At 41.0% G+C, this 24,824-nt stretch overlaps 3 protein-coding genes across 4 annotated transcripts; 1 reads left to right on the plus strand and 2 right to left on the minus strand.

The window, feature by feature from the left end:
- Positions 1 to 213: 213 nt before the first annotated feature.
- LOC103995560 (histone-binding protein MSI1) lies at positions 214 to 8,165 on the plus strand. Its single transcript, XM_009416165.3, has 5 exons — positions 214 to 877; positions 1,200 to 1,352; positions 2,156 to 2,280; positions 3,399 to 3,494; positions 7,861 to 8,165. Exons 1-5 carry the CDS (start codon positions 257 to 259, stop codon positions 8,078 to 8,080), a joined length of 1,215 nt encoding a protein of 404 aa, XP_009414440.2. The 5' UTR covers positions 214 to 256; the 3' UTR covers positions 8,081 to 8,165.
- Positions 8,166 to 10,413: 2,248 nt separating this feature from the next.
- On the minus strand, positions 10,414 to 12,207 carry LOC103996403 (protein FD-like). Its single transcript, XM_009417327.3, has 3 exons — positions 11,040 to 12,207; positions 10,878 to 10,961; positions 10,414 to 10,802 (listed from the first exon to the last, which is right to left on the minus strand). Exons 1-3 carry the CDS (start codon positions 11,646 to 11,648, stop codon positions 10,722 to 10,724), a joined length of 774 nt encoding a protein of 257 aa, XP_009415602.3. The 5' UTR covers positions 11,649 to 12,207; the 3' UTR covers positions 10,414 to 10,721.
- A 2,493-nt stretch (positions 12,208 to 14,700) lies between these two features.
- On the minus strand, positions 14,701 to 23,174 carry LOC135620330 (la-related protein 1B-like). Of its 2 annotated transcripts, none has more exons than XM_065123226.1 (6): positions 22,509 to 23,174; positions 21,750 to 22,278; positions 21,503 to 21,665; positions 21,333 to 21,423; positions 15,730 to 15,801; positions 14,701 to 15,515 (listed from the first exon to the last, which is right to left on the minus strand). In XM_065123226.1, the coding sequence occupies exons 1-6, from the start codon at positions 22,890 to 22,892 to the stop codon at positions 15,204 to 15,206; spliced, it is 1,551 nt and encodes a 516-aa protein (XP_064979298.1). In that variant the 5' UTR covers positions 22,893 to 23,174; the 3' UTR covers positions 14,701 to 15,203. The 2 variants fall into 2 exon arrangements, with proteins under 2 accessions (XP_064979298.1, XP_064979297.1); XM_065123225.1 differs by having other exon boundaries at positions 21,750 to 22,368.
- Between the last annotated feature and the right edge of the window lie 1,650 nt (positions 23,175 to 24,824).

The following is a 24,824-nucleotide window of genomic DNA, read 5'->3' on the forward strand; positions in this document are numbered from 1 at the left end:
CAATATTGGCTTAATGATTGAAGTAATGTTTTACCTTGGATTCAACATCTCGACCGTCCATTTTTTAGCGGCCCGAGCGTGTGGGTGGAGGGATAATGAGAAATGGACGTTCGAGATGCGAGGATGGGATCAACGGGCGGTGAAAGATGTGAGGGAATGGAGGGGCTTCCCCTTTTCCCACCCAAATATTGGAGGAGATATTAAATACAGGATGACAGCGGCCCGCCATTCCTGAGGGCTTTGGCGAGGGACAGACATGGAGGAAGTGGAGAGAGGAGAGGAAGGCGCGGCCATGGAAGCGGAGGAGTACCGGGTGTGGAAGAAGAACACCCCTTTTCTCTACGATCTCGTCATCTCCCATGCCCTTGAATGGCCCTCTCTCACCGTCCAGTGGCTCCCTTCGTCCTCCTCCTCAAGCGGCGGCGGCGGAGCCAGCCATCGCCTCCTCCTTGGCACCCACACCTCAGACGAGGCCCCCAACTTTCTCATGGTCGTCGATGTCCGGTTCCCGCTCCCTCCCCCGCCTCCCTCTGACGCCCCGATCCTCAAGGTCGAGATCTCGCAGACCATTCCCCACCAGGGGGAGGTCAATCGCGCCCGCTTCATGCCGCAGGGACCCTCGATCGTGGCCACCAAGACGTGTGGGGCAGAGGTAAATGTGTTTGACTGCAGCCGGCGGCCGACGAGGCCAACCGAGGGGGAGGAGACCGAGCCGGACGTTGTGCTCAGAGGCCATGCCACTGAAGGGTACGGAGTGTCGTGGAGTCCCCTCAAGGAGGGCTATCTTTTGAGCGGATCGTACGATTCCAAGATTTGTCTGTGGGATGTGGGAATGCCGCCGAGGAACAAGGTTCTTGATGCAAAGCATGTGTTTGAGGTAATGGGTTAAGAGATCTTTTACTTGCTGGTACACTGTAGTTTGTCCCGTTGAATCCACCAAAATATCCTAAATAAAGTTGCTTTAATTTGTAATTAGAGTGTAATTGTTTACCGAGAAGTAGCAACTCAGAACTTACACCTTAGGTTAAACCATTGCTCACAAAACTACAGTATGTGCTTACTGATATCCAGAATTCCAGGTTTGATCCTACAACATGCACACATATCTTGAAGGTGTCTCTTGTACCTTGCATAGCCTGGATTGTTCACTCTTTAAGGTGTCTCTTATAGAAGATCTAAACACATATGCTTTGGTGTAGGCTCATGCCGCTGCAGTTGAGGATGTTGCCTGGCACCCCGAGAATGAAAATCTGTTTGGATCTGTTGGAGATGATCATCTTTTGATGATATGGGATCTGCGTTCATCTGCATCAAAGAAGCCACAACAAATGGTCACAGCTCACCAGGATGAGGTTTTATGATCCAAGAGTAGCATTTCAATTACTTTTCACAATATAAATAATGAAATTTATGCACCTGCAAGTGGTGATATCTTTTCACAATACTAATGTCTCTAAAACACAAGACACTATGTCTACATATATTCAACATGACCTACATCCCGTTTAATTGAACATATTGCAACTTACAGATGCATGCTTCAACATGACACTGGTTGACATTCAGGATTTTTATAAGGCATATGCATAACCTTCTTTTTGTATATGTCCGGTTACCACAAATTCAAAATTAGTTTTTCTTGTTCTGCTACTTAGTCCAATATTTTCTATTGTGAAACTTTGGAGATACAGATGATACAGTTGAAAATCAGAAGAGAATTTTAAGCTGAATGCTAAGAATTATTAACTGACCTTCACTACTTGGACTATGTATGCGAGATTTTTTCAAAAAAACTGCTTCAAAATGTTATGATCTACTTTCATAATTGAAACTATCACAGCTGGCTTACTTAAACATCCACTATTAATAAATTATACCCACAAGACGAGGGGAGGCTTGGTTTGTGCATTAACTCAACTTGCATAAAATGCTGGAGTTGTTTTCTAATACTATGTAGAACATAAGTACAAGGGTCTATTTATGTTGGTGCATGTTATTATATACTGTAGCATCTTGGCTTTAAAGATTCTCTGCTTTGCTTTTAATAGCACTTATTCACTTCTCTACTAATTTTATACACTTACAGTTATTTGCCATTATTGTTTCTTTTGCATAAACATTCTGGAATGGTGGTATAATCTGCTTTCTCTCCCAGGTCAATTCACTGTCATTCAATCCATTCAATGAGTGGATTTTGGCTACAGCATCTGCAGACACAACCATTAAACTATTTGATCTGCGAAAGCTGACAACAAGTTTGCATACATTCTCCAGTCACACGTACGTAGATATTCCTTTACCTTCACTGATGTGGGGCTAATTTGCTAATGGTAAACTATTAGTGTATCTGTCTGAGTGTCTGCTTATCCTGTCTTTTGACATGTTCTTTGTTTCTGTAATGTGAGTCTTAATGTTTTAAAGCCTACTTCCTTGACCTGAAATGTATATTATGTATTCAATTCACATATGCTTCTGGATTATTTTTGGTTAAAGATTATGTTTCATTCACTATGCTCCTGGATATAAGTCTGATATACATATGGATTATCTGTATTCAGTTTACAAAGGTAATACAAGTCAAGTGTATATGATAGATGTGCCTTGCATTCAACATGTGACACAGTTACAACAAACATTTTGAGGTGTCATTGTTTCATAGCTTTTCATAAATCATGACAGCAATGGAATCATGAGTTTCTAAATAATTCGGCCAATATGTTCTCTCTGGCGTCACTCTAGAAATGGTCAGCAGCGATTCAAGTTTTGGTCCATAGCTATGCAACTTTGGTACCTCAAAGAAGTGAACAAAGGGATGACGAATGAAGTTTGTTGCTCCTTTATAGGTCTCTGCATATGGTTCAGTTAGCTTGACATGATTCAGCCTTGCTCCAGATTGGTTAGAGTTGGTATGAGTAGGAACAGGAAGAAGGCTGCTAACGTTTTAATTTGGGGTATTGCGTATCAAACCTTCGGGAATGATATGTACCATTCTTCATGAACTGACAGGTCTCATAAATGACATCTGCACTGATATTATTGTTTGTCTTTAGAAACACTTGAACAAGTAGATTTTGTTTGCAAGATTGTGGTCTCTTGAGTTCGTCATGTACTTGGATATCTAGATAATTCCAACTCTGTCTGAATTTGCACTTCCCTAGATCTTACGATCTTTTCCAGGGGACTACTTTGTTCCAGCAGCAGGTCACAGAAATATAGAAAACAAGTTTTTCTTGTTTTCATTACCTTTAGCATATAGCTAGCTTGTATTTTTGTTGGCATTGCACTACTGTTTACCAAACAGTTTGTTTTGTTGACATTGCACTACTGTTTTCCAAACAGTTTGTTACAGGAACTTCATTTGAGGATCATAGAGAGCTTACTGGGTATGTTTGTTACAGGGGAGCAGTGCTTCAAGTGGAATGGAGCCCAAGACAAGAAACTGTTTTAGCTTCCTCTGCTGCCGACAAAAGGCTGATGATTTGGGACCTTTGCAGGTATATATGACTTTGAACTAAAATGCATGCATCATTTCTACCATGGATCCTGCTGTTGCCTTTTATATTCTGTTACATTTCCAATGAGAAACTTGTGATGATCTGCCAAGAGTTGGAACCTTTTCTCATTTCTGTTTGACATGTGACAAGCTTGCAAGACAGAGATTGGACAAAAACATTACATAGGCATTCCTATTGTTGATGTAACAACCTAGTGAAGTTTGTGTTGATATTGGATTTTTAAGCGGATAATAAAGAAACCATTGAAGTTGATGTTGCAATTAGATTGGACTAATGTTGCCATTTTCGCCTTGGTGTTTCTATCCTTTTTTGTGAAAAAAATTTTTTCTCTCCGGACGGAGAAAGGATGGGAGGATAACCATCTTTGTTACCCTTCTGCCATTTGTGGAGGCAACTATAGCTTTGGTCCATGCTGGTCTGAGCCGCCATGTTATGGGCATGGGACTGCCTGTTGTTGGATCTGCCGCATAAGTTGGCTTATGTTGACCTGTGACATAACGCTGCAGCTTCTTGATGACAGTGGCATGTTACAAAACTAAAAACCTTGAGTGGCAATGTAGAAACAGAAGAGTCAAGAAATGGTCACCCTGTTATTTAGGTGCAATGCAAATATTTTTAGAATTTGTATATATTGCTAGGAAAAGCAAAGTTATACAGTTGGGAGTTTCTTGAGCAGTGGATTAAGTGCACAAATGAAGATAGGAGATTCATGACAAAAATAGTGTGAGATGAACTTTTATTAGACTCTTGTGATTAGGCATGGGTCGAAGTCTCGGGAAGATCTTGAGATGACTGACCTAATATATAACCATAATTTGAATTTGATTTCCCTTGACATTCATGGAATGAGCAATTCTTTTCTGTGTTTGGTGTGAAATAAGTGATGTACAATTTCAAGATTGTCCAAACAGAACATATTAGCTGAGGCTGACAAAAACACAAAATGAACTACAATGGAGACTAATATCCATTTTGTATTTGTTTTACTCCCCATATTTGCATATTGTTATGCCAAGTTGTGCAATTATCATAATTCTGTGAACCACAGAACTTGGATGAATAGCCTACAGATGAGAATATTTGCTCTTCAAACTAAATTCAGTGTCTTTCTAATTATATTTTGGTAAATGTCCCAATAACTCCTTTAGCTTGATGAAGTAATCTCCTGTAAATTCTAATCTCCACTAGTTTGGTAAATGTCCCAAAATAATTATATTTTGGTATAATTGCATAGTGCTTGTTGGATTGGATCTTTGAAGCAACGCTAAGCCTTCACCAATTCTTGTACATCTGAAGATTCAAACTAGTGGAGATTAGAATTCATATAACATGCATTTGTGGTAGCTTATGCTTTCAGAGCAACAGTAAGTAATGCACACTGCAGTAAAAATAAAGTTCATAAAAGAAATAATGTATACTGTGATGAGAACTCTTCATAGCATCTAAAGAATCATGTATCAGAATATGTTGGTTGGATTATATTGTCATTAAATTAGACATGGAACTCCATGTTTGCATACACCTTACCTGGGATATTGTGAGATAATGCTAGATATCTGAACCAAGGTTCTAAATGTCGTACCATACCGGTGTACCAAGCTTTGCTTGGTACGGTACGGTATGGTGTACCGATCAGAATGCCTAAATAAGCATAAAGCCCTCCTAAAATACCTGCAAAATAGAAAATAAAGTTAAGATAAGGTTTTTAAGTTAAAAATAAATATACATTTAGTATAGTTTAGGAAAACTAATGTAAATTAGATAAGAATAGTGTCACATATTTTTTTCGTGCTTTGAGGAGTAGCCTTGTGCAATGTTTGCAATTTTGATATGTTTCGAATCATCCTTCTATTAATATTGAATTATATATAGAAACATTATTTGAATTGTTAAATTATTTTGTATACAATTTAAACTTTAAAATTCAATGAATTAAGTAATCACATGTGTAGATATACCTGATTCTACCATCAAAACAAACAATGGGCCTCCACGGGTGGTGGATCGGGGTCCTCGATTCTATGTATCTGTATACCAATATAATATGTATTAAGAAATCTTGGGGGCGACATCACATGCGCAGCGGAAGAACAAGAAAAGAAAATCCCCAATTTTCCAAAAAGATGTTCGTCGTCGTGCGAAGATTGGTGCGCAAAAAAATTCGCGAAACAAACTGCATATAGAATATATTGTGTTACCTAGGGAGATCGTATATCCCTGTTTCCTTGCAGATCTCTAGGAGAGGGTGAAGGAAGTCAAACGTCATCCTCTCTAGCGGTGATCCACACAGTAGGGCTACGACGACGCTCTTCAAAACTCCAGGCCTGCTCTAAGGTGGAGAGGGGGAGGAGAATAGGAGAGACAAGCAAAGATTCTAGCCTATGAACCACTGAATCCCTCCTATTTATAGAGGTCTCCTGTCAAACCCTAATGGATCCTCCCCTAGTGGGTATTGAATCTACATCCAATTACACAAGCCTTTTAGATTAGTGGATCTCTATCCAATAATCTCTCATGGGCTCTTATTGGATCTCGTCCATAGGATCCAATAATTCAGGGACTTATTGGATGTCCAATAAGATAGGAGCTCTGGTAGATATCTTATATCCGAACCTCTACTCATCGCAATGCCTACCATATGTGTGACCCTTTAGGCCCAATATCGAGCTGGCCGTGAGTCATACCTGTCAGAACTCCTAACTTAGTGAATTATTATCTCTATAATAATTCATTCGATTCATCGACTACAGACGTACTAGGCCACTACGTCGTAATCCCCACACGATACAGGGGAATCCAATCCATTGGATCTGTCTGTCCTTAGTTACCGTATACCTATAGTCTCTCATTCATCTAATATCCCAGAGATCGTATATCGGGCTTAGTGCTATCAGACTCATACGGTTTCTTCTCGAGTCTCGCTCTAATCGGATTCTCCTGGAGAACTCTTTCTCTCTCAATCCGAATGACCCTGGCCAGGGATTTGTCTTAGCAAGAACATATGGGATATTTCTCTTATGATATCGAGAGTGGATGATCCTCTATCGACACTCAATAGCTCTCGTAAAGTTGACTTCCACTCTCAATGACCAGCTGTATTAGATCTGAGACATCCAAACCTATAAGTCTGGTATCAAATAGTGGAGCACTCATACAGGACATCCTTGGTGTCTCAAGTCTAAGGACCAAATAGACCATTAGGACTACGGAATCATTGTCTGACAATAAGGAATCATCAACCATCCAGCATTCCGTAAGCGGATCAATCAGTGAACTCATTCTCCAATGAGCACCTGTATTGTATCCCTAGTGTCCCCACACGAGTAGCTATGAGACCAGCTGCATCTATCATATGGACGGGTATACAGCACACCAGTCTGTCCGGTTATCACGATGTCCCTCTCGACTAACCTATGACCGGGATTATTTAGAATCTGTGTTGAAAGGTGAATCGATCTCATTATCGTGATCTCATCACGATTCGATTCCCATTGCACAGATCCAAGGACATCACAATATATACATACATATATGCAACAGTCAATATAAAGTGATAAATATCAAAATATAATAAGCAAAAAGATTCTGTGTCAAGTCACACGTGTCATCACTCACGTGATTAGCTTGCTGGGCACCTATGACTAGCAATATGTTTGTCGGACTCAATTCTGAAATTGATCCCACGACATAGTGTATTAATACATTGTATGTCATTGGTGCATCAATGTGGTGATGATCGTAAGTTGATCGTAAGTTGATCGTCATGAGTTTGAGAGAGTTTAAGAGAGTGAGAGTGAAATGGATTGAAATATGGGAGAGGAAAGAGTTTAAAATCGTTGAGCAGGCTTCTAACAGTCAAATTGATCGTTAGAGCACTATTACAGTTGGTAACTATCGGTTTCGATCGTTACCGCTCGGTACAAGTCGATAACGGTTGAATTTTCGATCGTTATTGCTCGGTACAACCCCGTATCGCCCTATACGGGGCCAAAGTGCTTGTACCGCCCGGTAGCGGGCGGTCTGCATACCAATCTATTGGCGGACTGGTATGTACCGCCTGGTACAGGCGATATGGTACGATTTTGCAATCCTTGATCTAAACCTAGTATGAACATCAAACCATATGTCCTTTATTATAATATTCTCCATCATCCTTAGGACTCTTGACATCTGATTATAATTAGCTTTGTTTCTGTTGGAGTTAATGTTTCAGCATATTCTTATCAGCTGATTATTACAGTATTACCTAGCATCCCTTATCTTTCATATTCCAGATCAGATATTTGGCCTAGGCATTGCATGATGTCTAGCGTTAAAATCCTCATCCATTTTTATGAATGAACAGGATTGGAGATGAACAGACAGTTGAAGATGCTGATGATGGACCACCAGAGCTTCTCTTCGTCCATGGAGGTCACACTTCCAAGATATCAGAATTTTCGTGGAACCCTGCAATGCCATGGGTCATTGCCAGTGTGGCAGAGGATAATATCCTTCAAGTCTGGCAGATGGCTGAGAGCATTTATCGAGATGATTGTGACACACAAAATGACAATGATTATTAGTCAATATGCCACTGTAGCTGACTCACGAATATTTTCCTTGTCTGAAGGTCTGAATATAGGAAAATGGATTACTTGCTTTTGTTGATGTTGCTATGCAGCTATCTTGTGCAGTTAAAATTTTTGTTCTATCCAGCTTTTTTTTTTTCTTTTTTCAACCCTGATTTGGACAGTGTTAGTGTCTGATCTTCAACTTAAGCTGTCGAGTTGACTGGGGTATAAGCAGACGCCAGATACATGTTCCTATGATAACTTTCGTTGATGGGGACTGATCTTTAAACTATTCGGATGTCCTGCTTGATTCCTTCTGCTGTTAGTGGATGTCAGGTGCAAGTGTTTGAACAGTGAGATCACGATTGGCTCCGAAATTAAGAAGGCTACGAAGGGCTTGAAGAAGTAACCAATTGTGGAAGCATTTCATGAGCATTTGGCAAGGTAAATTCATCGAAACCCAGACCTAATATTTTGCTAATCTTTGTAATGTCTTAGCAGCTTATCTTCCTGTTTATAATGTGTTAAGACAATCTGGCTACTATTTTAGCTGCTGACATTCTTAAGGATGCCTTCTGGCGTGGTTACTCCTTGACATGCAAAATTTAATTTGCTTTGATCAACCTCAAAGGATGACTTCTGATGCCAAACACATGCAGTTTTCTTTATAATTGATGAGAGTTCTGCTACTGTACAATCAAATATGACCAAACCATGCAAACGTTGCATGGTTGATGTGGTGACACAATGATTCAACCTGTTCTGCAATTTCAGGCTACATAGCATCGTGGAAATTGCTGAAGTGGTAATGGCTTTCTCGTGCATCTAATGTCATCCTACTCTCTCATGCAGTCTACTTACTGGTACATGCACATCAACTTTTTCTGTTCTTTTTGGATATCTTTAAATTTCATTTCTTGTGGTACGTGCACATTATCTTTCCCATTTTAATGGGTACCTTTAGATTTCCTTTTCCTTCCATCTAGTGTGATGATGTAGGATATACTATAGGCTTGTCTAATCATCTTAACCTAATCACTTTTTTTTTAATAGACTACATCTCTAAGTCGTCCACATCTATGAGTGGCTATAAGATTTTTAAAAGTTTACAAGCATGCATATGTTTAACCTCAAGAATCAGCTTTGCTCGTTAGTAGGAAGAATTGCAAAAAAAGTCGAATCTTCTTTAGGATTGTGTAACACTTGTTTGGTAGATATTGTTGATTGTGTCATGAAGTCTTTACTCACTCGGTATATGTTTCCTGCATTACATAAGCCTCACCTGCATACAATTTTTATTTCTTTTTTATCTACGTTTTATTTTATATCTGAACTGAAACACACTATTGTTCTTGTCTATAGCAAGTTGCTATTTTGAAACATAGTATCCACACATGGAGAAAAAGAATACCTGATTCTAACAAGAAAGAAAAAAAAAAAAAGTGGGTGGAAAAAGGTCATCTTAGAGAATAAAGATGAGAATTTCTAAAGCTGAGGACCATTTCTGGGCAACTGCTCATGCTGCTTTACTCTCACACAGTATTTGTTTGATGAAATGTATGTTTTATAAAGATCGAAAGTGGCAGGGTTCAAGTTGATATGATTTTTCGTTTGGAGAATCTTCCTAGGTTGGTCCTTCTTCCTTCGCAGGTAAGAGAGAAGACCAGGAGAACTCGAGTGTGGTGGTTCAGACATCATCAGTGATGTGATATTAATCAAAGCAGGAAAATTCTGGGCTTTTTAGTACATTGGTGACCGAGATATTTAGATCATGTACAGTTTCCGAGAAAGGAATATAAAAAGGCTCACTGATACAAAGGAGGTGCACGTCTTCAGCACGAAAAGGAGACGAAGACAAAAGGCTGGAGACAAGGTGGTGGGCTCTCGGTGGCTCCTCCGAGAATCACCATTGGATCTCTCGTTGAGCTGGAAAAGACGGCACAGACAGTGATACGGTTTTATCATCTGATGCAGTAACCCTGAAAACTTCGCCTCACTAAATCCTGTTTGGATATGTCTGTCTCTCTCCAAGCAGATGGTTATGTTATGCAGTGCTGCTTGTAGACTGCTCGTGTGTCATGTCAACAGAGGCTGGCCTACCAGTTGGCGCTTCCTTGAGAAAAAAGATTTAGGAGGTGGAGAGGAGACTAGTAGGTGGCTGTCTTGATCTAGTGATGGTGAATTCTCTTGTTCAGTTAAGGATTAACAAAGATGCACTGTTAATTGTTGCAAAGATGGGTTTCCTGGAGGGAAGAGAGGGAGGGTGACAGCGAAAAAACACTACAAGCAGACAAGCTGATCTTTGGCAAGAAACACAACCATCATCAAACTCTAGCTGCTGCCCAAAGAGCAAACAGGAGACAACCTTGTGATAAGAGGAGACATGCAAGATATGTCCATATATGTACATGCACAGAGGGAGAGAGAGAGAGAGAGAGATGTGCCCACGAGACAGACAACATTTCTTTTTTCTGGGGAGGGGGAGATATAAACAGAAGGAACAGATCCAGATACTGGAAAACTGCCATGTCCCTCTGTGAGAAGCTTGCCCTCCCTGCAGAAGCAAAACCTGTGACAAACTCAACTTACTGTCTTGTAAGAAGTGAGAAAGAGGTGGTGGAATCTGCTGCTGCTGCTGTTGTTCTCGTCTTCTTCAAAATGGAGCTGTTGAGGCTCTTCGGAGCTGCCGCTTCTTGGCCACAGGAAGCTGAGCAGCCATCGTTTGCTTCCGTAACTGCACATGTAGAGAAGCAGCAGCAGTGAGTTAGATTTGGGAGACATGGAAGAGCAGTTCAGTCTACAGGAGTACCTCCTCCTGCTTCAGCTTCAGCTTCAGCTTCTTGTTCTCTTCCACGAGATGCTTCACTTCCTTCTCCAGCTCATTTGTGTAAGCCTGTGCAGCAACAACTCAGGAACTCAGAGTTGGGAGGAAGGCAAAGCCGATTCATGGGTTCAAGCAGGTCGTGCATGCCTGTTTCCTGGCCCTGGACCGGGCGGCCGACTCCCGGTTCTTGATCATCCGCTTCTTCCGCCTGTCGCCGACATTGCCGCAGCCGTCGTGCTTGATCATGACGAGCCCGGCGCGGCCGCTGGAGGAGGAGCCCCCGCTGTTGCTAAAGTTGGAGTTGGGGCCGAGACGGCTGGAGCCGAGGCTGAGGGCGGCAGGGCGGCGGGGGCATGCAGGGGGGATCAGATCCGCCTCCGTGAAGGCACCGGAGAGGAGGTCTAGCAGGGTGATCCCGCTGACGTAGGAGGAAGCGACGGCGGTGGGAGCGGAGGCGTGATGGTAGTGGAGTGACGACGGGGGAGGAGCGGAAGGCACGTCTTGGTTGAGGCTGCTGAGGCTGATGTCCTTCCACACCTCCTCCATCGCCCTCCTGGGGGTTTGGGGTGGCCTGGATGGAGAGGAGGAAGAGGTCCCTGCAGAGGAGACTGCCCCATCATCGGTCATGGCAACACAGTAAGAGAGAGAGAGAGAGAGAGAGAGAGAGAGAGAGAGAAGAATGGCTTGTCTGAGGAGGCCTGCCTGTGTGTGTATAAAAGGCAATGGAAGAGCCGGGAAGGAAGACCAACGTGTCATCGCTTTATACTACGCTGCAGATTACCACCACCCCCACTTAATCAATACTCAACAGGTTTAGCCCCGCTTAAATGGCTTCACACACAGCATGCAGTAGTTCTCCCTGGTCTCATCATCAGGTCTGCAACGAATCCAAGCCGTAGTACCGAGGTAATAATCATCTGTCAAATCCAAGACCAGGCTTCACATGGAGTGGCGTCCGGCCTCCGCCACGCCGGGGTTGAGCTCCTACCGAGCCCAGTGTGGCTGCCTTGGGCACGGCATGGGAGGGAATGTGCGGCGTCCTCAAGATGGATATTTTGGGGTGTTCTGAGGGCAGGCAGCAGCGTGCATGTCGGATGTGACGCCTCCGTAACACTGCGCGGCGTCTGCAAGCGTCGGTAGATCCACCGAGTGGGAGAGAGAGAGAGAGAGAGAGAGAGGCCGAAGTGGCAGGGAGGGGGAGACAAGGAGAATCTACGGCCACCACCGGGCGGCACTCGACACAGGAGATTCTGGTATCTGATGCAGTGTCAATCGAGGAGGGAATCTGAGGCCAATAAAAACCGGACCTTTTGCTTGCGAGGTTTCCTCGGTACGGATTCAACGTTCGAATCAGGTTGGGGGGGGGGGGGGGGGGGGGGGGGGGGAGAGTTCGGAGACCGATACCAGAAATTTACAGCACTGACCCCCTTTGGGTAATTTTCGTAGGAGGAGCTGACAGTAATAACCCTATGCAAGATGCTGGAGCTCTCAAGATCGTGCACCAAATCTATCTGAAAGCATCCGTCCAACAGCTCATCTGACATTTTATTCGTACATGAGTAGGTAAAGGGGCTGTGAAACTGATTGGAAAGAAAGCAAAGATATTAGTAGTAAGTCAAGAAGACGAAGAACTCATAAAAAAAATAAATTGTTTTCTTATTTTATTTGGTGAATTTTGCACCCTCAATGTTATTCTGTTTCCTTTCCTCCAAAAAATAATATTAATATCATATTTTAATTTTTGATAAGGTATATTTTGACATACCTGTCACTGTCACGACCGGAATGCATCTCCGTGTTTCGCTGCACCTTTTGGTATCTTCATCGTCATGGCGTATTTTACGTGGAAACACCGCGAGAAAGCAGGAAGGAAGGAAGGAAGGAAGGAAGGATAGGTAGCTTTATATGTGGGAACCATATTCTCCTCGATGGAACGACTTTTGAAGGATTAAAGTCGAAGAAGACAGCATCTTATCGAATGAATCACAAAAGTAGAAATACTAATATTCCTGTTTTGGATCGAGAGCTGGATTATGAAACGGATAAACAAACTATTTGTGCTGTCTTGGCAGTGCCATGGCTGGAAGTAAGTAATCGAACACAGTTATTTACGATCTCTGTTTCTCTTTCTCTTTCTCTTTCTCTATAGAATATATATAGAGAAAGCTATGTAACATGCACAACCGAAGAATCTTCTTTAGGGGGTCCAAAAAGATAAAAAAGAAGGAAAGGAAGCAAAGCATGCAACGCTGTGGCGAATCCACTAAAATGGAGCCTGGCTTTTTACTAGAAGAACTTCAAAGAAACTCGTGAGGATGTTAGTTAAGCTACTACGTTCCTTTTTTCTATTTAACCAATCAGAATTGGGATCACCAACATAAACACATTGTTCGCAAGGTAAAACTTCATGTACTGATTCTAACGAGTGCCGAATGAAAAAGGCCCTCCTACATATGGTAAATGATGATGTGGATGACATATTATTAACTCTAAAAAGTATTCACAGCAACAACATATTTTCTGCTAATTAAACAAATAAGAGGTGGTATTATATGTACCGAATCACATGATTAGCCTCGACATACATATCTTTCTGCACACCCTTTCACCGATTTCTTTCCTCTCTTTCTCAATTTACACGTACATATAGATATATATAAATTTTAATATTCGGAAACACCTCGCGAGCACATATCGCCTCGAACGTTTTGAGACTTTGGCACCTAATGCTTTCTTAAACACAATTACGATGATATAAAGATCAAATGAACTTGTCATCACTAATTTGGGAGTTATTATAGGAAGATATCGTTGACGTTCTAGTCAGTCCAACTTAGTCCAAACCCGTATACGCAGGGTTATTCAAGATACCTCAGAGGTAAAAATGTCAAGCTCTCGAGGTGCCATGTATACAAAGACCAAGGTCGGAAGAGGTTTCCCAACCTAATCCCTCTGATGCCCAAGTTAGTAACCCGAGATAGATGCATGTGGACGCGAGTGGTAAAAATGCTCCTTTGCGACTATACTAAAATGAGCTTTTATACCTGGTTATATAAGAGCAAAATATTCTGTAAAATATTCTACGATGAGGTAGCTTTCAACTGCCTCTAATAACTAACTTCTCCTTAGCCTTTTCTTTACGTGATTGACAAAGGAAGGAGATACCCTGCAACTGCTTGTTTTGGACCTTGGCAGACTGATGGGGGACAGTCTCTATCTCATTCTTTCACCCTGTTGGATGTCATACGGAGGCTATGTGTACATAAGATTATCTAAGGTATCTCCAAAGTAAAAATACCAAACTCCCAAGGTAATATCACCAGCCCAAAGACGTAAACATAAATGATGAAAAGTGCTCCGATGCTAAAATAATCTCTTATGTCTGGTCGTAAATATACGAAATATTCTATGAAATATCTTGCGAATAAACAACCATCAACCACTTCTAACAATCTGATGATATTATTCCTATCAAGAGTAATCAATCAATGATCCTCTCAGAGTAAGTACAAAAACAAAATCACGCCACCATCTCACACATCCTACACTTTTGAGTTTGAAAGCAGAAGATTTAATCATGTATTTTTGTTTTAACATCACGAGCGAAAGCATAAATACTAGTGCACTATTCATAAATGGTACCCCTATCTTTGCTAAAGTCACCATCAGCTGGCCGTGCCTTAATGCACCACTAGGTCAGGTCTTCCATAAAATTGAGTTGATCGTAGACGCACTTGACCCTGAATTAACCCGACACATACATATACTCTGATAACCAGAATCCATCAGCAAGAACAAAATTTACACATCATTCGAACAAAGAATCTTTAATGACAGAAAATGAGAATCACAAACACCGTCAGCAATTTGAGGGAATGGTTTCCAGCTAGGAATAAAGCCATTTTTACAAAACCAGCTCTTGGAACATAAGAACCGATAATATCCATTTCTACCCCAAAAAATGGCGGTGTATGACCCAAAAATAGTGGGGGATTAGAAAAAAGGAGACCCAAAACTCGGTAGCAATGAGATATCACCAGTCAAAAAGCACCATTCAGCCCAAGTCAAACCAAACTATACAGCTAGAGAGCAGTAGTCGGTCAACCAAGCTATTGGATTTAAATTATTGCCTTTGTTTTATATCTAAATCTTCCTTTTTCCTTCTATTCCCCCTTTTTATCTTGGTTGAGCATTTGCAGCTAAAGGCAAAGACGCCAACTAAAGGATCGCACGCTCATCTCTTCCGTTTCATGGATTGATTTTAAGCAAATCACTCCGGTCTGATCTTTACACAGACTAGATAGTTCTGACTCATTGCAGTGATGATTGGCTGTTTCCATCTTCAGAGGGAGCATCTTGCATCTGGTTGTCGATACTCCCAGATGGCGATCTACTATTAGGCATCTCATTATGAGTCTGACTCATACTAAGAGGGTTCCCATGAATCTGACTTGTGCCATGTAGGGAAGAACCCTCTTCTAGTCCAAAGGCATGCATCTGAGCAATGACTGAATCGTGGTCTGGTGTTCGAGGAGATTGGGCACTGGAAGCAATCTCATATTGATGTGGAATTGATGACAATGTCCATCTCATCCAATCGCCACGTCTCCTTATTTTCTCACCCTGCATTAGATTTTGCATCAACAAGTGTGGAAGTTGTTAAAACAGAGTACATTAAGGAATTTACTCTGTTTTGGATCGACAGATTTTGCATCCGTCGCCACAATCTCAGCAAAGGCACCTACTTATCAATTAATTCTATGTTCCTCAAGAAATAAATTAAGGAATTTATAAAACATAGTAAGATGTTAAGAAGTGAAAAGGGTGTAAGTTGTACCTGTACTTCCACTACTGTTGAACCCTGTACAGCATCCAATATATATGGAATATCCTCCGTCAACTGCTTGACCTGAATATGATGAAAGAGAAGGTTGTTATTAAAACACAAAAGAACTAAAAGGAGATATGAGCAAATGCTTTAAGCATGAAAAAAATATCCAGATCCTACAGAGAATAATGGTTTTATCCTGCCATCCACGAGGCACAGTTAGTCAACATAGTATGTTGATCACATCTAAACATGAAAGATGCCCAAAAGAATGCATTTATGTAATATACCCCATCTCACCCACACATCTGGACTACCAATCAAAGGCAATTACTACAAGGACATGAACACAATGATCACACGAAATTAAGATGTTTATACACACAGCATCTGCTCAACACCAAGCACAATAGGATAACTATATGCAAACTGTTGTAAGCTATTCTTTTTCTCTATTTCTTTTTTACAGCTGTAAGCTATTCTTATTTTAACCAACAAGACTTGTTATCTCAACTTTTGGTAGTAACAAGGTGAATAATCTCTCCTGCTATGGCTTTGCCTGAGAAAATAATAACTAATGTTCGTGATTGTTTGTGTAGTGCATTTAAAGCAAATAACTTTATCATTAGAGGTGGAAAACCCCAAAAGACAGTTGCAAATGAACAAAAAAAGTGAGACAGTTTGTCCAAGTGCTTGTAAGATACACCTTGTATTGAAATAATAAAGTTCTTGATCAGCTACATGCATCAGCATCCAGTTATTTAGAAAGATACATCTGCATGCTTAGGAGTCTAATCCTTCAATTTGCTTAGCTTCAGAAACACATGACAAATTTACAACAAAAGAGTCACATATGAGACCCATAAATCCACTAGTGGGGAAGATGGTTACAAGCATGCAACAATTAATTAAGCATGCACTCAGAAAACAAGAAGAAATATGCAGCAGAGAAGAACCTAATGCAGTTATGAATAATCAAAAAGCTGAACCATCCTACAGAGTTTTTTCAGTACATACTTTCCAGATATCATACACATGATCAATTTTCATTTGTGGAGTTGAAACAAGACATCGGATCAGAAATTTCTATACAATCTAAATCATGTGATTAAGCAATTAGGTGTACCTCTTGACTAGTGGTATTTTGTCTTTCAACATAAATTCTCTTTACATTCTTAAACCATGCAATCAAGTTTACCTCTTGACCACCAATCTGTCTTATCGATCACTTTTATTATATTGGCATGCATAGGGGAATGGAATGATCACGATTCTATAAGGACTAAATATCAGAAAAGTCCTACAACAGAACTGCCACAATTCTGAAAAGCAAAATAAAAAAAAAGCAACTAGGCATAAAAAGACTCTCAGAAATGAGCAGGAATTCCCTCTTCATCTCTCTCTTTCTAACTTGAAGTTTGTTTAAGTTCTCATATTTTTCATCCAATTTCTAACCTTTTTATACTTATAAAACAAAAATTCTTATCCACAACATTCTCTTTACAACGAACAAGATAATACAATCATGAATGTAATCTACAATCAAATTCACGATGATCATGAAGCTAAGACAAATCTTAACATTAAGACCAATGTGACTTGATATTAGGTGATCTTGAGGGCAACCACTGCAACAAAAAAATCCTGATGCAATCTTATAAGATCTCTCTCTCTCTCTCTCTCTCTCTGTGTGTCTTTTAGTATTTTCTTACATATTTTTATTAATAGACTACAAGAGATATTTGATAAGATTAGAGCCTATTTCAATTATAAAAGAACTTAACAAGTTACCATAATATTTGGGTCAACAGAGTTCATTGGAGTCCTAAGATGTGTCTATGTTTGTTGTGTATAGAGTCAAAGAGAGAACAAGGAAAGCCAAAGTTAGTAAGATTCAACAATATACATTGGTTTAATTTACTTTTTTTGGACAGTTGATCATAATGTACCTGTCTATGAATAAGCTAATAAATTCTGATATTGAGACAATGCTTCTTTAGGACTGGGTCTTGTTTATATTCCTTGTTTCTCTCATGCAACAATATGCGTCGGTTTATTTACTTTTTTGGAGGGTCAATCATCATGTACTTCTGTTTAGGAATAAGATGATAAATTCTGATATCGAGACCAAGGTTTGAAATATCATACTGTACTGTCACGAATGGTCGTCATGCACCCGCAACAACTTGGTTCAACGAACCGTTCGTCGCTTTTGCATACATGTACAGATGCTTGGCAGCATATTTTATCTTGATTTTGTGTTTTTGCTTGTAAAAATGCATGTTCGAACAGGTTGCAGCGCTACAGTGCGACCGCCCACTGCGTCGGGAAAAACTACCCCAAAATGGCTATGTTTCCGCATGCCACGGCCTATTTTCTGTAGACCACAGCTGCACACAAAATGTCAGCCATCTCAGCACCCTAGAACCCCCCGGGTGGCACAGGGTTGGATGGGGCTTCGGTAAATTGTCAAACGTTAAACAATCTTCACAAGTTCGCACGTTAACTTGACGGGAATTTGCCTTCGCGTCCGGCACCCGGTAAGCAGTTGTTTGTGGACTTGTAATTGCTCGTTCTACCTTCTAAAGTCCTTGTTTTCTCCTTCCTCTCTTTTCTCTCTTGCACTCAAGGTGCTCACTGAATTACTTGTGAAGCTTCCCTCTTCGCGAGACGTCGGGACTTGTCCGTCGCTCGTATTCAATATAATCAACTTTTTGTTTTACAGATCCTTCGGGACCTATACGAGGTTGCAACTAGGCTGACCCATTGCGGACGCATATGTCGCAAGGGCACCTCATGATTTAGGCAATCTCAACTAAGTCCGAGGAGTTGGCATAATGGTGCTTCACGACTTAGGCAACTTCAGCTAAGTCCATGACTTTGCCACAAGAGTGCCTCACGATTTTGGCAATTTCAGCTAAGTCCGTAACAGTATTGCCTGGTATGGCGATACATACCAATCCGCCAACAAACCGGCATGCGAACCGCCCGCCACCAAGCGATATCAAGCATTTGGCTATTTTACTTTTTTGTAAGGTCAATCATCATGTACTTTTGTTTAGGAATAAGATGATAAATTCTGATATTAAGACCAAGGTTTGAAATATCATACCGTACTGCCCGGTACAGGCAGTATGTACTAATCCGCCACCAAACCGACATGCAAACCGCCCGCTACCAAGCGATATCAAGCATTTGGCCCCGTATCGAGCAATACGGGGTTGTACTAGCTGGTGCCGATCGATTTCGACCGTTACCACCTTGTACTGGACATAGGCATAGCATTCAGCAACTCGCTTAATCCATAGACATGGCAGTGACGTGGACAGCAGTGTCTCGACTGATGATGGTAGCGACGTCGGGAGTCATTGGTCCTATCTGCACAATTTGAGGGTGGTGCATGGACCTATTAAATCTCAAATTTTTATGATAAAATCAATTAATGAAGTTATGATTTAATGAGCGTTTGAGTGATGCAAGACTAACTTCGATCATAGAAAGACAAATCGATTGAAACAAGAGAATCAGACGTTGGGCCGGAATGGATCATGTCAGAGATTAGACGTTGGGCCAGAGAATTAGTCGACATGCCGAAAGATAGACTTCGTGTCATGAGTTCAAGCATCGAGCCAGAAGATTCGGATATTGCACCAAGAAAATCGAATGTTGCGGGAAGTCAACATGACAATGAATCGGGCAATACACCGAAAGAGAGGACGATGCGCCAAAGATTCGGACGAAGCGCTGGATAAACAAATGACATGTCGGACAACATAAGATTCATGTTTGTAATTGTTTGTGTCTTGATCAAAGTAGTTTAGGTTTTAATTGAGTTGGTTTTGGATGTAACCATGTCAACTTGATTAGGGGCCCATTGGGCCTATTGGAAGGCCAATTCAATGACCTGAAGTTGGGCTAAGCAGTGGCACCGCTAGGCCAGCCGATGGAACCACTTGTGAGCTAGAAAGTACAAAATATACTTTTCCGAAAAACCCGATGGTGGTACCGCCCAAACTGGGTGGTGGTACTGCCAATGCACAGGGTGGCAGGCGATAGAACCGCCAGTACCCCGAAAACCCAAGGATTTGAATTTTGGCTCCATTTTTGAAATCATTTGGGGCTTATAAATACCCCACTTATTCTTGCTTGGGATAGCAAAAAAAAAGTAGAAAGGGAAAAGAATTATTGAGGATAAAAGTGTTATAATTTCTCTTGAATTATTGAGTCTCTTCCTCCTTCTAGGGTTTAGAAGTCTTTCTAAGGGAGGAGTGAGGTCTCTTTGTAAAAGAAGGGTGTAAAGGTTCTCTCTTAAGTTTGTGAAAAGAAGAAAGGGTTGTAAAAATGGTAGTTGATCTTCGCCCGTTGAAAAGAAGATCGGTAGTGAAAGTCAGTGGCCTCGAAAAAAGAGGAATCGGGAGTAGACATAGGTCGAGACATCCGAACCACTATAAATCGGTTTGCATTTCCTTTATGTTTTTTTATTCTTATTACTATCTGATTTACTTGCTCACTACTTTTACTCACATTTCAAGTTAACGTATTTTCGATATAGGTTTCATCGAACGAAAATTTTCAAATCTTAACTTTTCGAAAGAACTAATTCAAAACTTTATCCCAACTTTTTTTATTTTTCAGGTATTTTCGGAGGGTTTTATGCCTATTTTAAGCATACCGTTCGGTATGTCGTACCGTACCATATCGAGCAAAGGTCGGTACACCGATACAATATGAGATTAAGAACCTTGATTAAGACAATCCTTCTTTAGATTTGAGTCTTAATTATGTTTCTTGTTTCTCTCATGCATATTCTTCCACTTACGAAGCAATATATGTCAAAATACACTATCATATACCAGATACCATATTGGTCTCTTAATTTGTCAAAACAATATTGAACCTGTATTTAAAACCATGGTTAGAAGAGCATAAATAATAACATAAAAACAAATTAGCCACAGGAAATTTTAAATATTTTAATACATAAAAAAGCTACTGAAAAAGAATAATTGAAGATAAATTGGCAGAATGCTTCTCATGTGACTCAACGTCCGAAAGCAATATCAATCCAAGAATTACCAAGCCACAAAATTCTTATTCTGTAAAAGCAATCACTAACAAACTCTTGATCAAAAGAGCAAGAGAAGGAAAAACAAAATAACTATGATTTTGACATCACTAGGTAACCATAAAAAAGAAAAGCAAAAGTTTTTTTTAAAAATACAAAAGCTCGATATTATCAAAATGAGTCATGTTTCTTAACAATTTTTCCTCTTTCCTTTAAGTCATGTGAAAACAAGTATATTAATACTAAAAAAAGTTTAAAGCGAAACATCATACTTTCAAAAATTTAAAAAAAAATAAATAGAAATGATATCAGACTCATTATTACTCGATTCCATGACCTTAAAAATTCCAAGTTCTTATGGTAAGCAAATTAATGTCCTCTTCTTCAGCTTTATATTCCAAGACAAAGACAAAGCATCTGTATTTTTTTAAAACAGAAATAATGATAACGGACGCTTCAGACTTCCCAAACTTCTTATCATGGCAAGTGGTAAGTCATAACCAAAAATAAATGTGAAGAAGCTACAAAGTAACTTAAAACAACTCACCCGATTGAATCCAGCAATCAAGGAGACAGGAACCCAACCTTGATCATCCATATTCCTCCGCAGGAAAGAGTCTTTGCAAAGATTATCAGGACTGAAATGCAAAAACATTAATACGATGACATGGAACTGCACAAGGAGATATTGGTTTACCATAGAGGTTTTTATACTACCTGAAATAGTATTCTATCTGCTTCACCAGCATAAAGCTCTTATGATCTACCGACGGATGAAACATTGCTGAAGGATTCACGGGGGATACTTGATGAGTGATGAAAGGCATGCTCCCAAGTGTGTCAGGAGGAGGTGGGGGAAGATAATAAATAGGAGGAATTTCTGGTAGGAAGATCATGAAGATCATCAGAACTCTGAAACAGAAATGACAAAATACAAGAACATCTTAGTAGAGACACAGCTTACCGGGGTAGCCCATGGGGCTCACAAAAGGCCATATATGTGGCGGCATACTAAGAAATTGTGCCATAGCAGGTGGTGGTGGTGGTGGTGGTGGCCGAATGAAAGGTCGCGACTGTCCCCACTGTTGAACCAATGGAATCGACCTATGTGGATTTCTACCACTAAAACCCCTAGGACTGTTCCAATCATAGCCTCCCCGGTCATGATCATGCCGGGTTCCATAGCGACCATGGTGAGAACTGCTACCTGTACCACCACTATAATTTCCTCTGTGGTTGCCACTATAGCCACCTCTGCGACGATTGCTGCTTCTTTGCAGCTGTGGCGCGAATTCATCACTCCTATGCTGATCCGAATTGCTATTGCCAGTGCTAGCAAGGCCCTCGGAAGAAGATTCGTGGCCTTTGTCCACACCGACTGGTGGCATCTCCGAGAGAATAGGAGGTCGTTGAGGTGCTCCAGGACCATGATTATATGATGAACTGCTGCTAATGGCATCGCTCTTCATCAAATTAGGGTTCGGATTAGGTTCCTGGGGAGCAAGCACATCATAGTTCGGGATAGAACTAGGGTTCGTATTATTAGCATTTAGCTTCAGCTGGTAAGCGTTCATCATAGACCCCTAATAGCATGCACACAAAAATCACTCTACATTCATCGATACGATAAAGACCCAAAAATCTCAATCACAGAAATAACAAATATAGAATATTTCTTTTGCGATCGTAGGCACAAAGAAGCTCAAAGAATAAGGGATCGCACCAGGGGGGCAGCGGTCGACGATCCCTCAGCCAGAACCTTCAACGAGTCCAACGAGGAGGATCTGGCAGACGCCCTCGACCCGGACGCCGAGAGCGCGGGCCAGGAGTCCGCTCCCATGACGGGACCCACCTCGATCGCTCCATTGGCCGGCACGTTCCACGCGGGCCTCTTCCCGCGGTCTCCGGCAGCATTGCCGCCGGCCCCGTGCTCTTCGTTCTCCGCCGTCGGGGGGGCGGAGGCGCTGCCACCAGAGGCCTCCGCGGGGACCGAGGAGCGACGGGAGGGTTCCGTGGGAGGGGACGCCGCAGCCGGCGAGGAGGGGGGCCCGTCGGGGGAGGCGCCCTCGGCATGATCGGGAGAGGAGGGATCAGATGCCCGCGACATGATCGGGGTGGCCCAGGCTTAGGGTTCCCAACGGACGAGGCAAGCGAGAGAGTGCGAGAAAAGGGGAGGGTTTGAAGGGGGGGGATCGGGGAAACTTCGCAGGGCGTGTACTGCGGAAGCCACCGGCAATGCGTGCGCCTCTTTCGTTCCAAGGATTCCGCTCACGTAAACCCAGGGAGACACGAAGGAAGAAGAAGAAGAAGAAGAAGAAGAAGAAGCTCGCCGCCCTCGCACTCTCGCTTCTTTATGAGTTAGTTTAGTTTTGGGAGAAAGAGAAGGGGGGCGGTCGTAGTTCTTCGTTGGAATTGCTGTGCTTATAAAGAATACGGCGGTAGGTGATAGGGAGACGGAAACACCCCGGACACTTCCCCGAATTTACCCTTTTGTCCGCTGACCACCCGGTCCTCAGCACGGTGGTTGGTTGAATCCAATCGCCGAACCGGTCTCGTCGTTACGTGATGTTAGCGAATGGCGATTCGGATTAGGTCGGAGCGCATTTGGGTCGAGCCGAACGCGATCGTAATCAAGTCTTGAGTAGATCAAATTGCACGGGATCAAAGTTCATGGAATCTTTCGATCAGGGATTCTTGGAATACATATATATTTGATTTGCGACAGGTGCTAAATTCAAGTTGGTCGAGTCAGACCTTATCATGCTAATTAATTGACTTGGGAGAATGGATTGGATTGTTCGATCAATAAGAACATTATTCACATAAAATAGTTTGTATGGAATCAATTTCTTTAATCACTAAGATGTTGTTTAGTTGTGCATGTAATGTAATGGATGGGATATGGGCCTTTATGGGCAGGAACACGATGGATCCCTAAGACACATTCATAAACACAAAAGTTGGTACTCATAATAATGAATATGATCAAATCAATCTGACTGCAATGTATGTCTAACTTATGATCAAGTCAATCCAATCCAATCAATATATTTCTTCGTGACCAAGTCAATATACGAGTCATTCATTTCATGCCCAAATCATTTAGAAAATAATATTCTTTCAATATATATTTCAATTCTTTAGTGCAGCTGTAACAATTTTTTTCTTCTAATGTCATTTTGTATGCTTAGTGTTGATTTCTGTACTTTTTTTTATTTATAATAAGGAAACATATGATTTCAAACTCATAAAATTGGTTTGAATTTGCTATCAATTGTGATCAACATACAAATCTTTTGTTTTGTTTAATTAAATCATTTCTGAATCAGTAATGGAATAAATGCAAAAATAATAATAATCAAAACTTGATCTAACACGAGAAGCAAAAGGCACAGCTGCAACAATATATCAAAGTTTAATCTTTGCATAGGACTCTCTTCTCTCTCTCTCTCTCTCTCTCTCTCTCTCTCTCTGCGTGTGTGTGCATGCTCGATGGCCATGGCTTCACTGTTCTCTTCACGTTTGTTTTGTTTTTGTTGTGGTCTGTACTGGCTGGAGATCACTTTTGTTGGTTTGTTTTCTCGGTCACTGCTTCTCGAAATGAACATATGAACATGATTTATCTCCTTCTACGAATGATGTCGCACTCAAATTTCAGATCTAAAATCCTGGATTGGATGTCCCAACGTGAGTAGTATTAGTACTTAAGAGATCCACACTTAAGTTAGTAAGAGTAAGACATTCAATATCCGAGAGAGAAGCTAACCTATATTGTGTTAGGATTTGATGTTGATATTATAAATTTCGTTATCTTACAAACTCCACTAACTAGGGTTCATGTATCTAATCATGATTAACAAAAATATTCACCCCATAAATATGAGTCTATATTTTTTATACCACGACAACAACTCTAATTTAATTTAATATATTATAAGATTTGTTTGGAGAGAAAGAAAAGGATTTTTAAAAAATTATAATAAATCAAAGAGATTGATAATCAAATGGTATATCGAAAAGTTGATACCAGATTAAATCT

Source organism: Musa acuminata, chromosome BXJ2-8 (genome assembly GCF_036884655.1).
Source record: "Musa acuminata AAA Group cultivar baxijiao chromosome BXJ2-8, Cavendish_Baxijiao_AAA, whole genome shotgun sequence".
In the NCBI taxonomy this organism is placed as follows: Eukaryota; Viridiplantae; Streptophyta; class Magnoliopsida; order Zingiberales; family Musaceae; genus Musa; species Musa acuminata.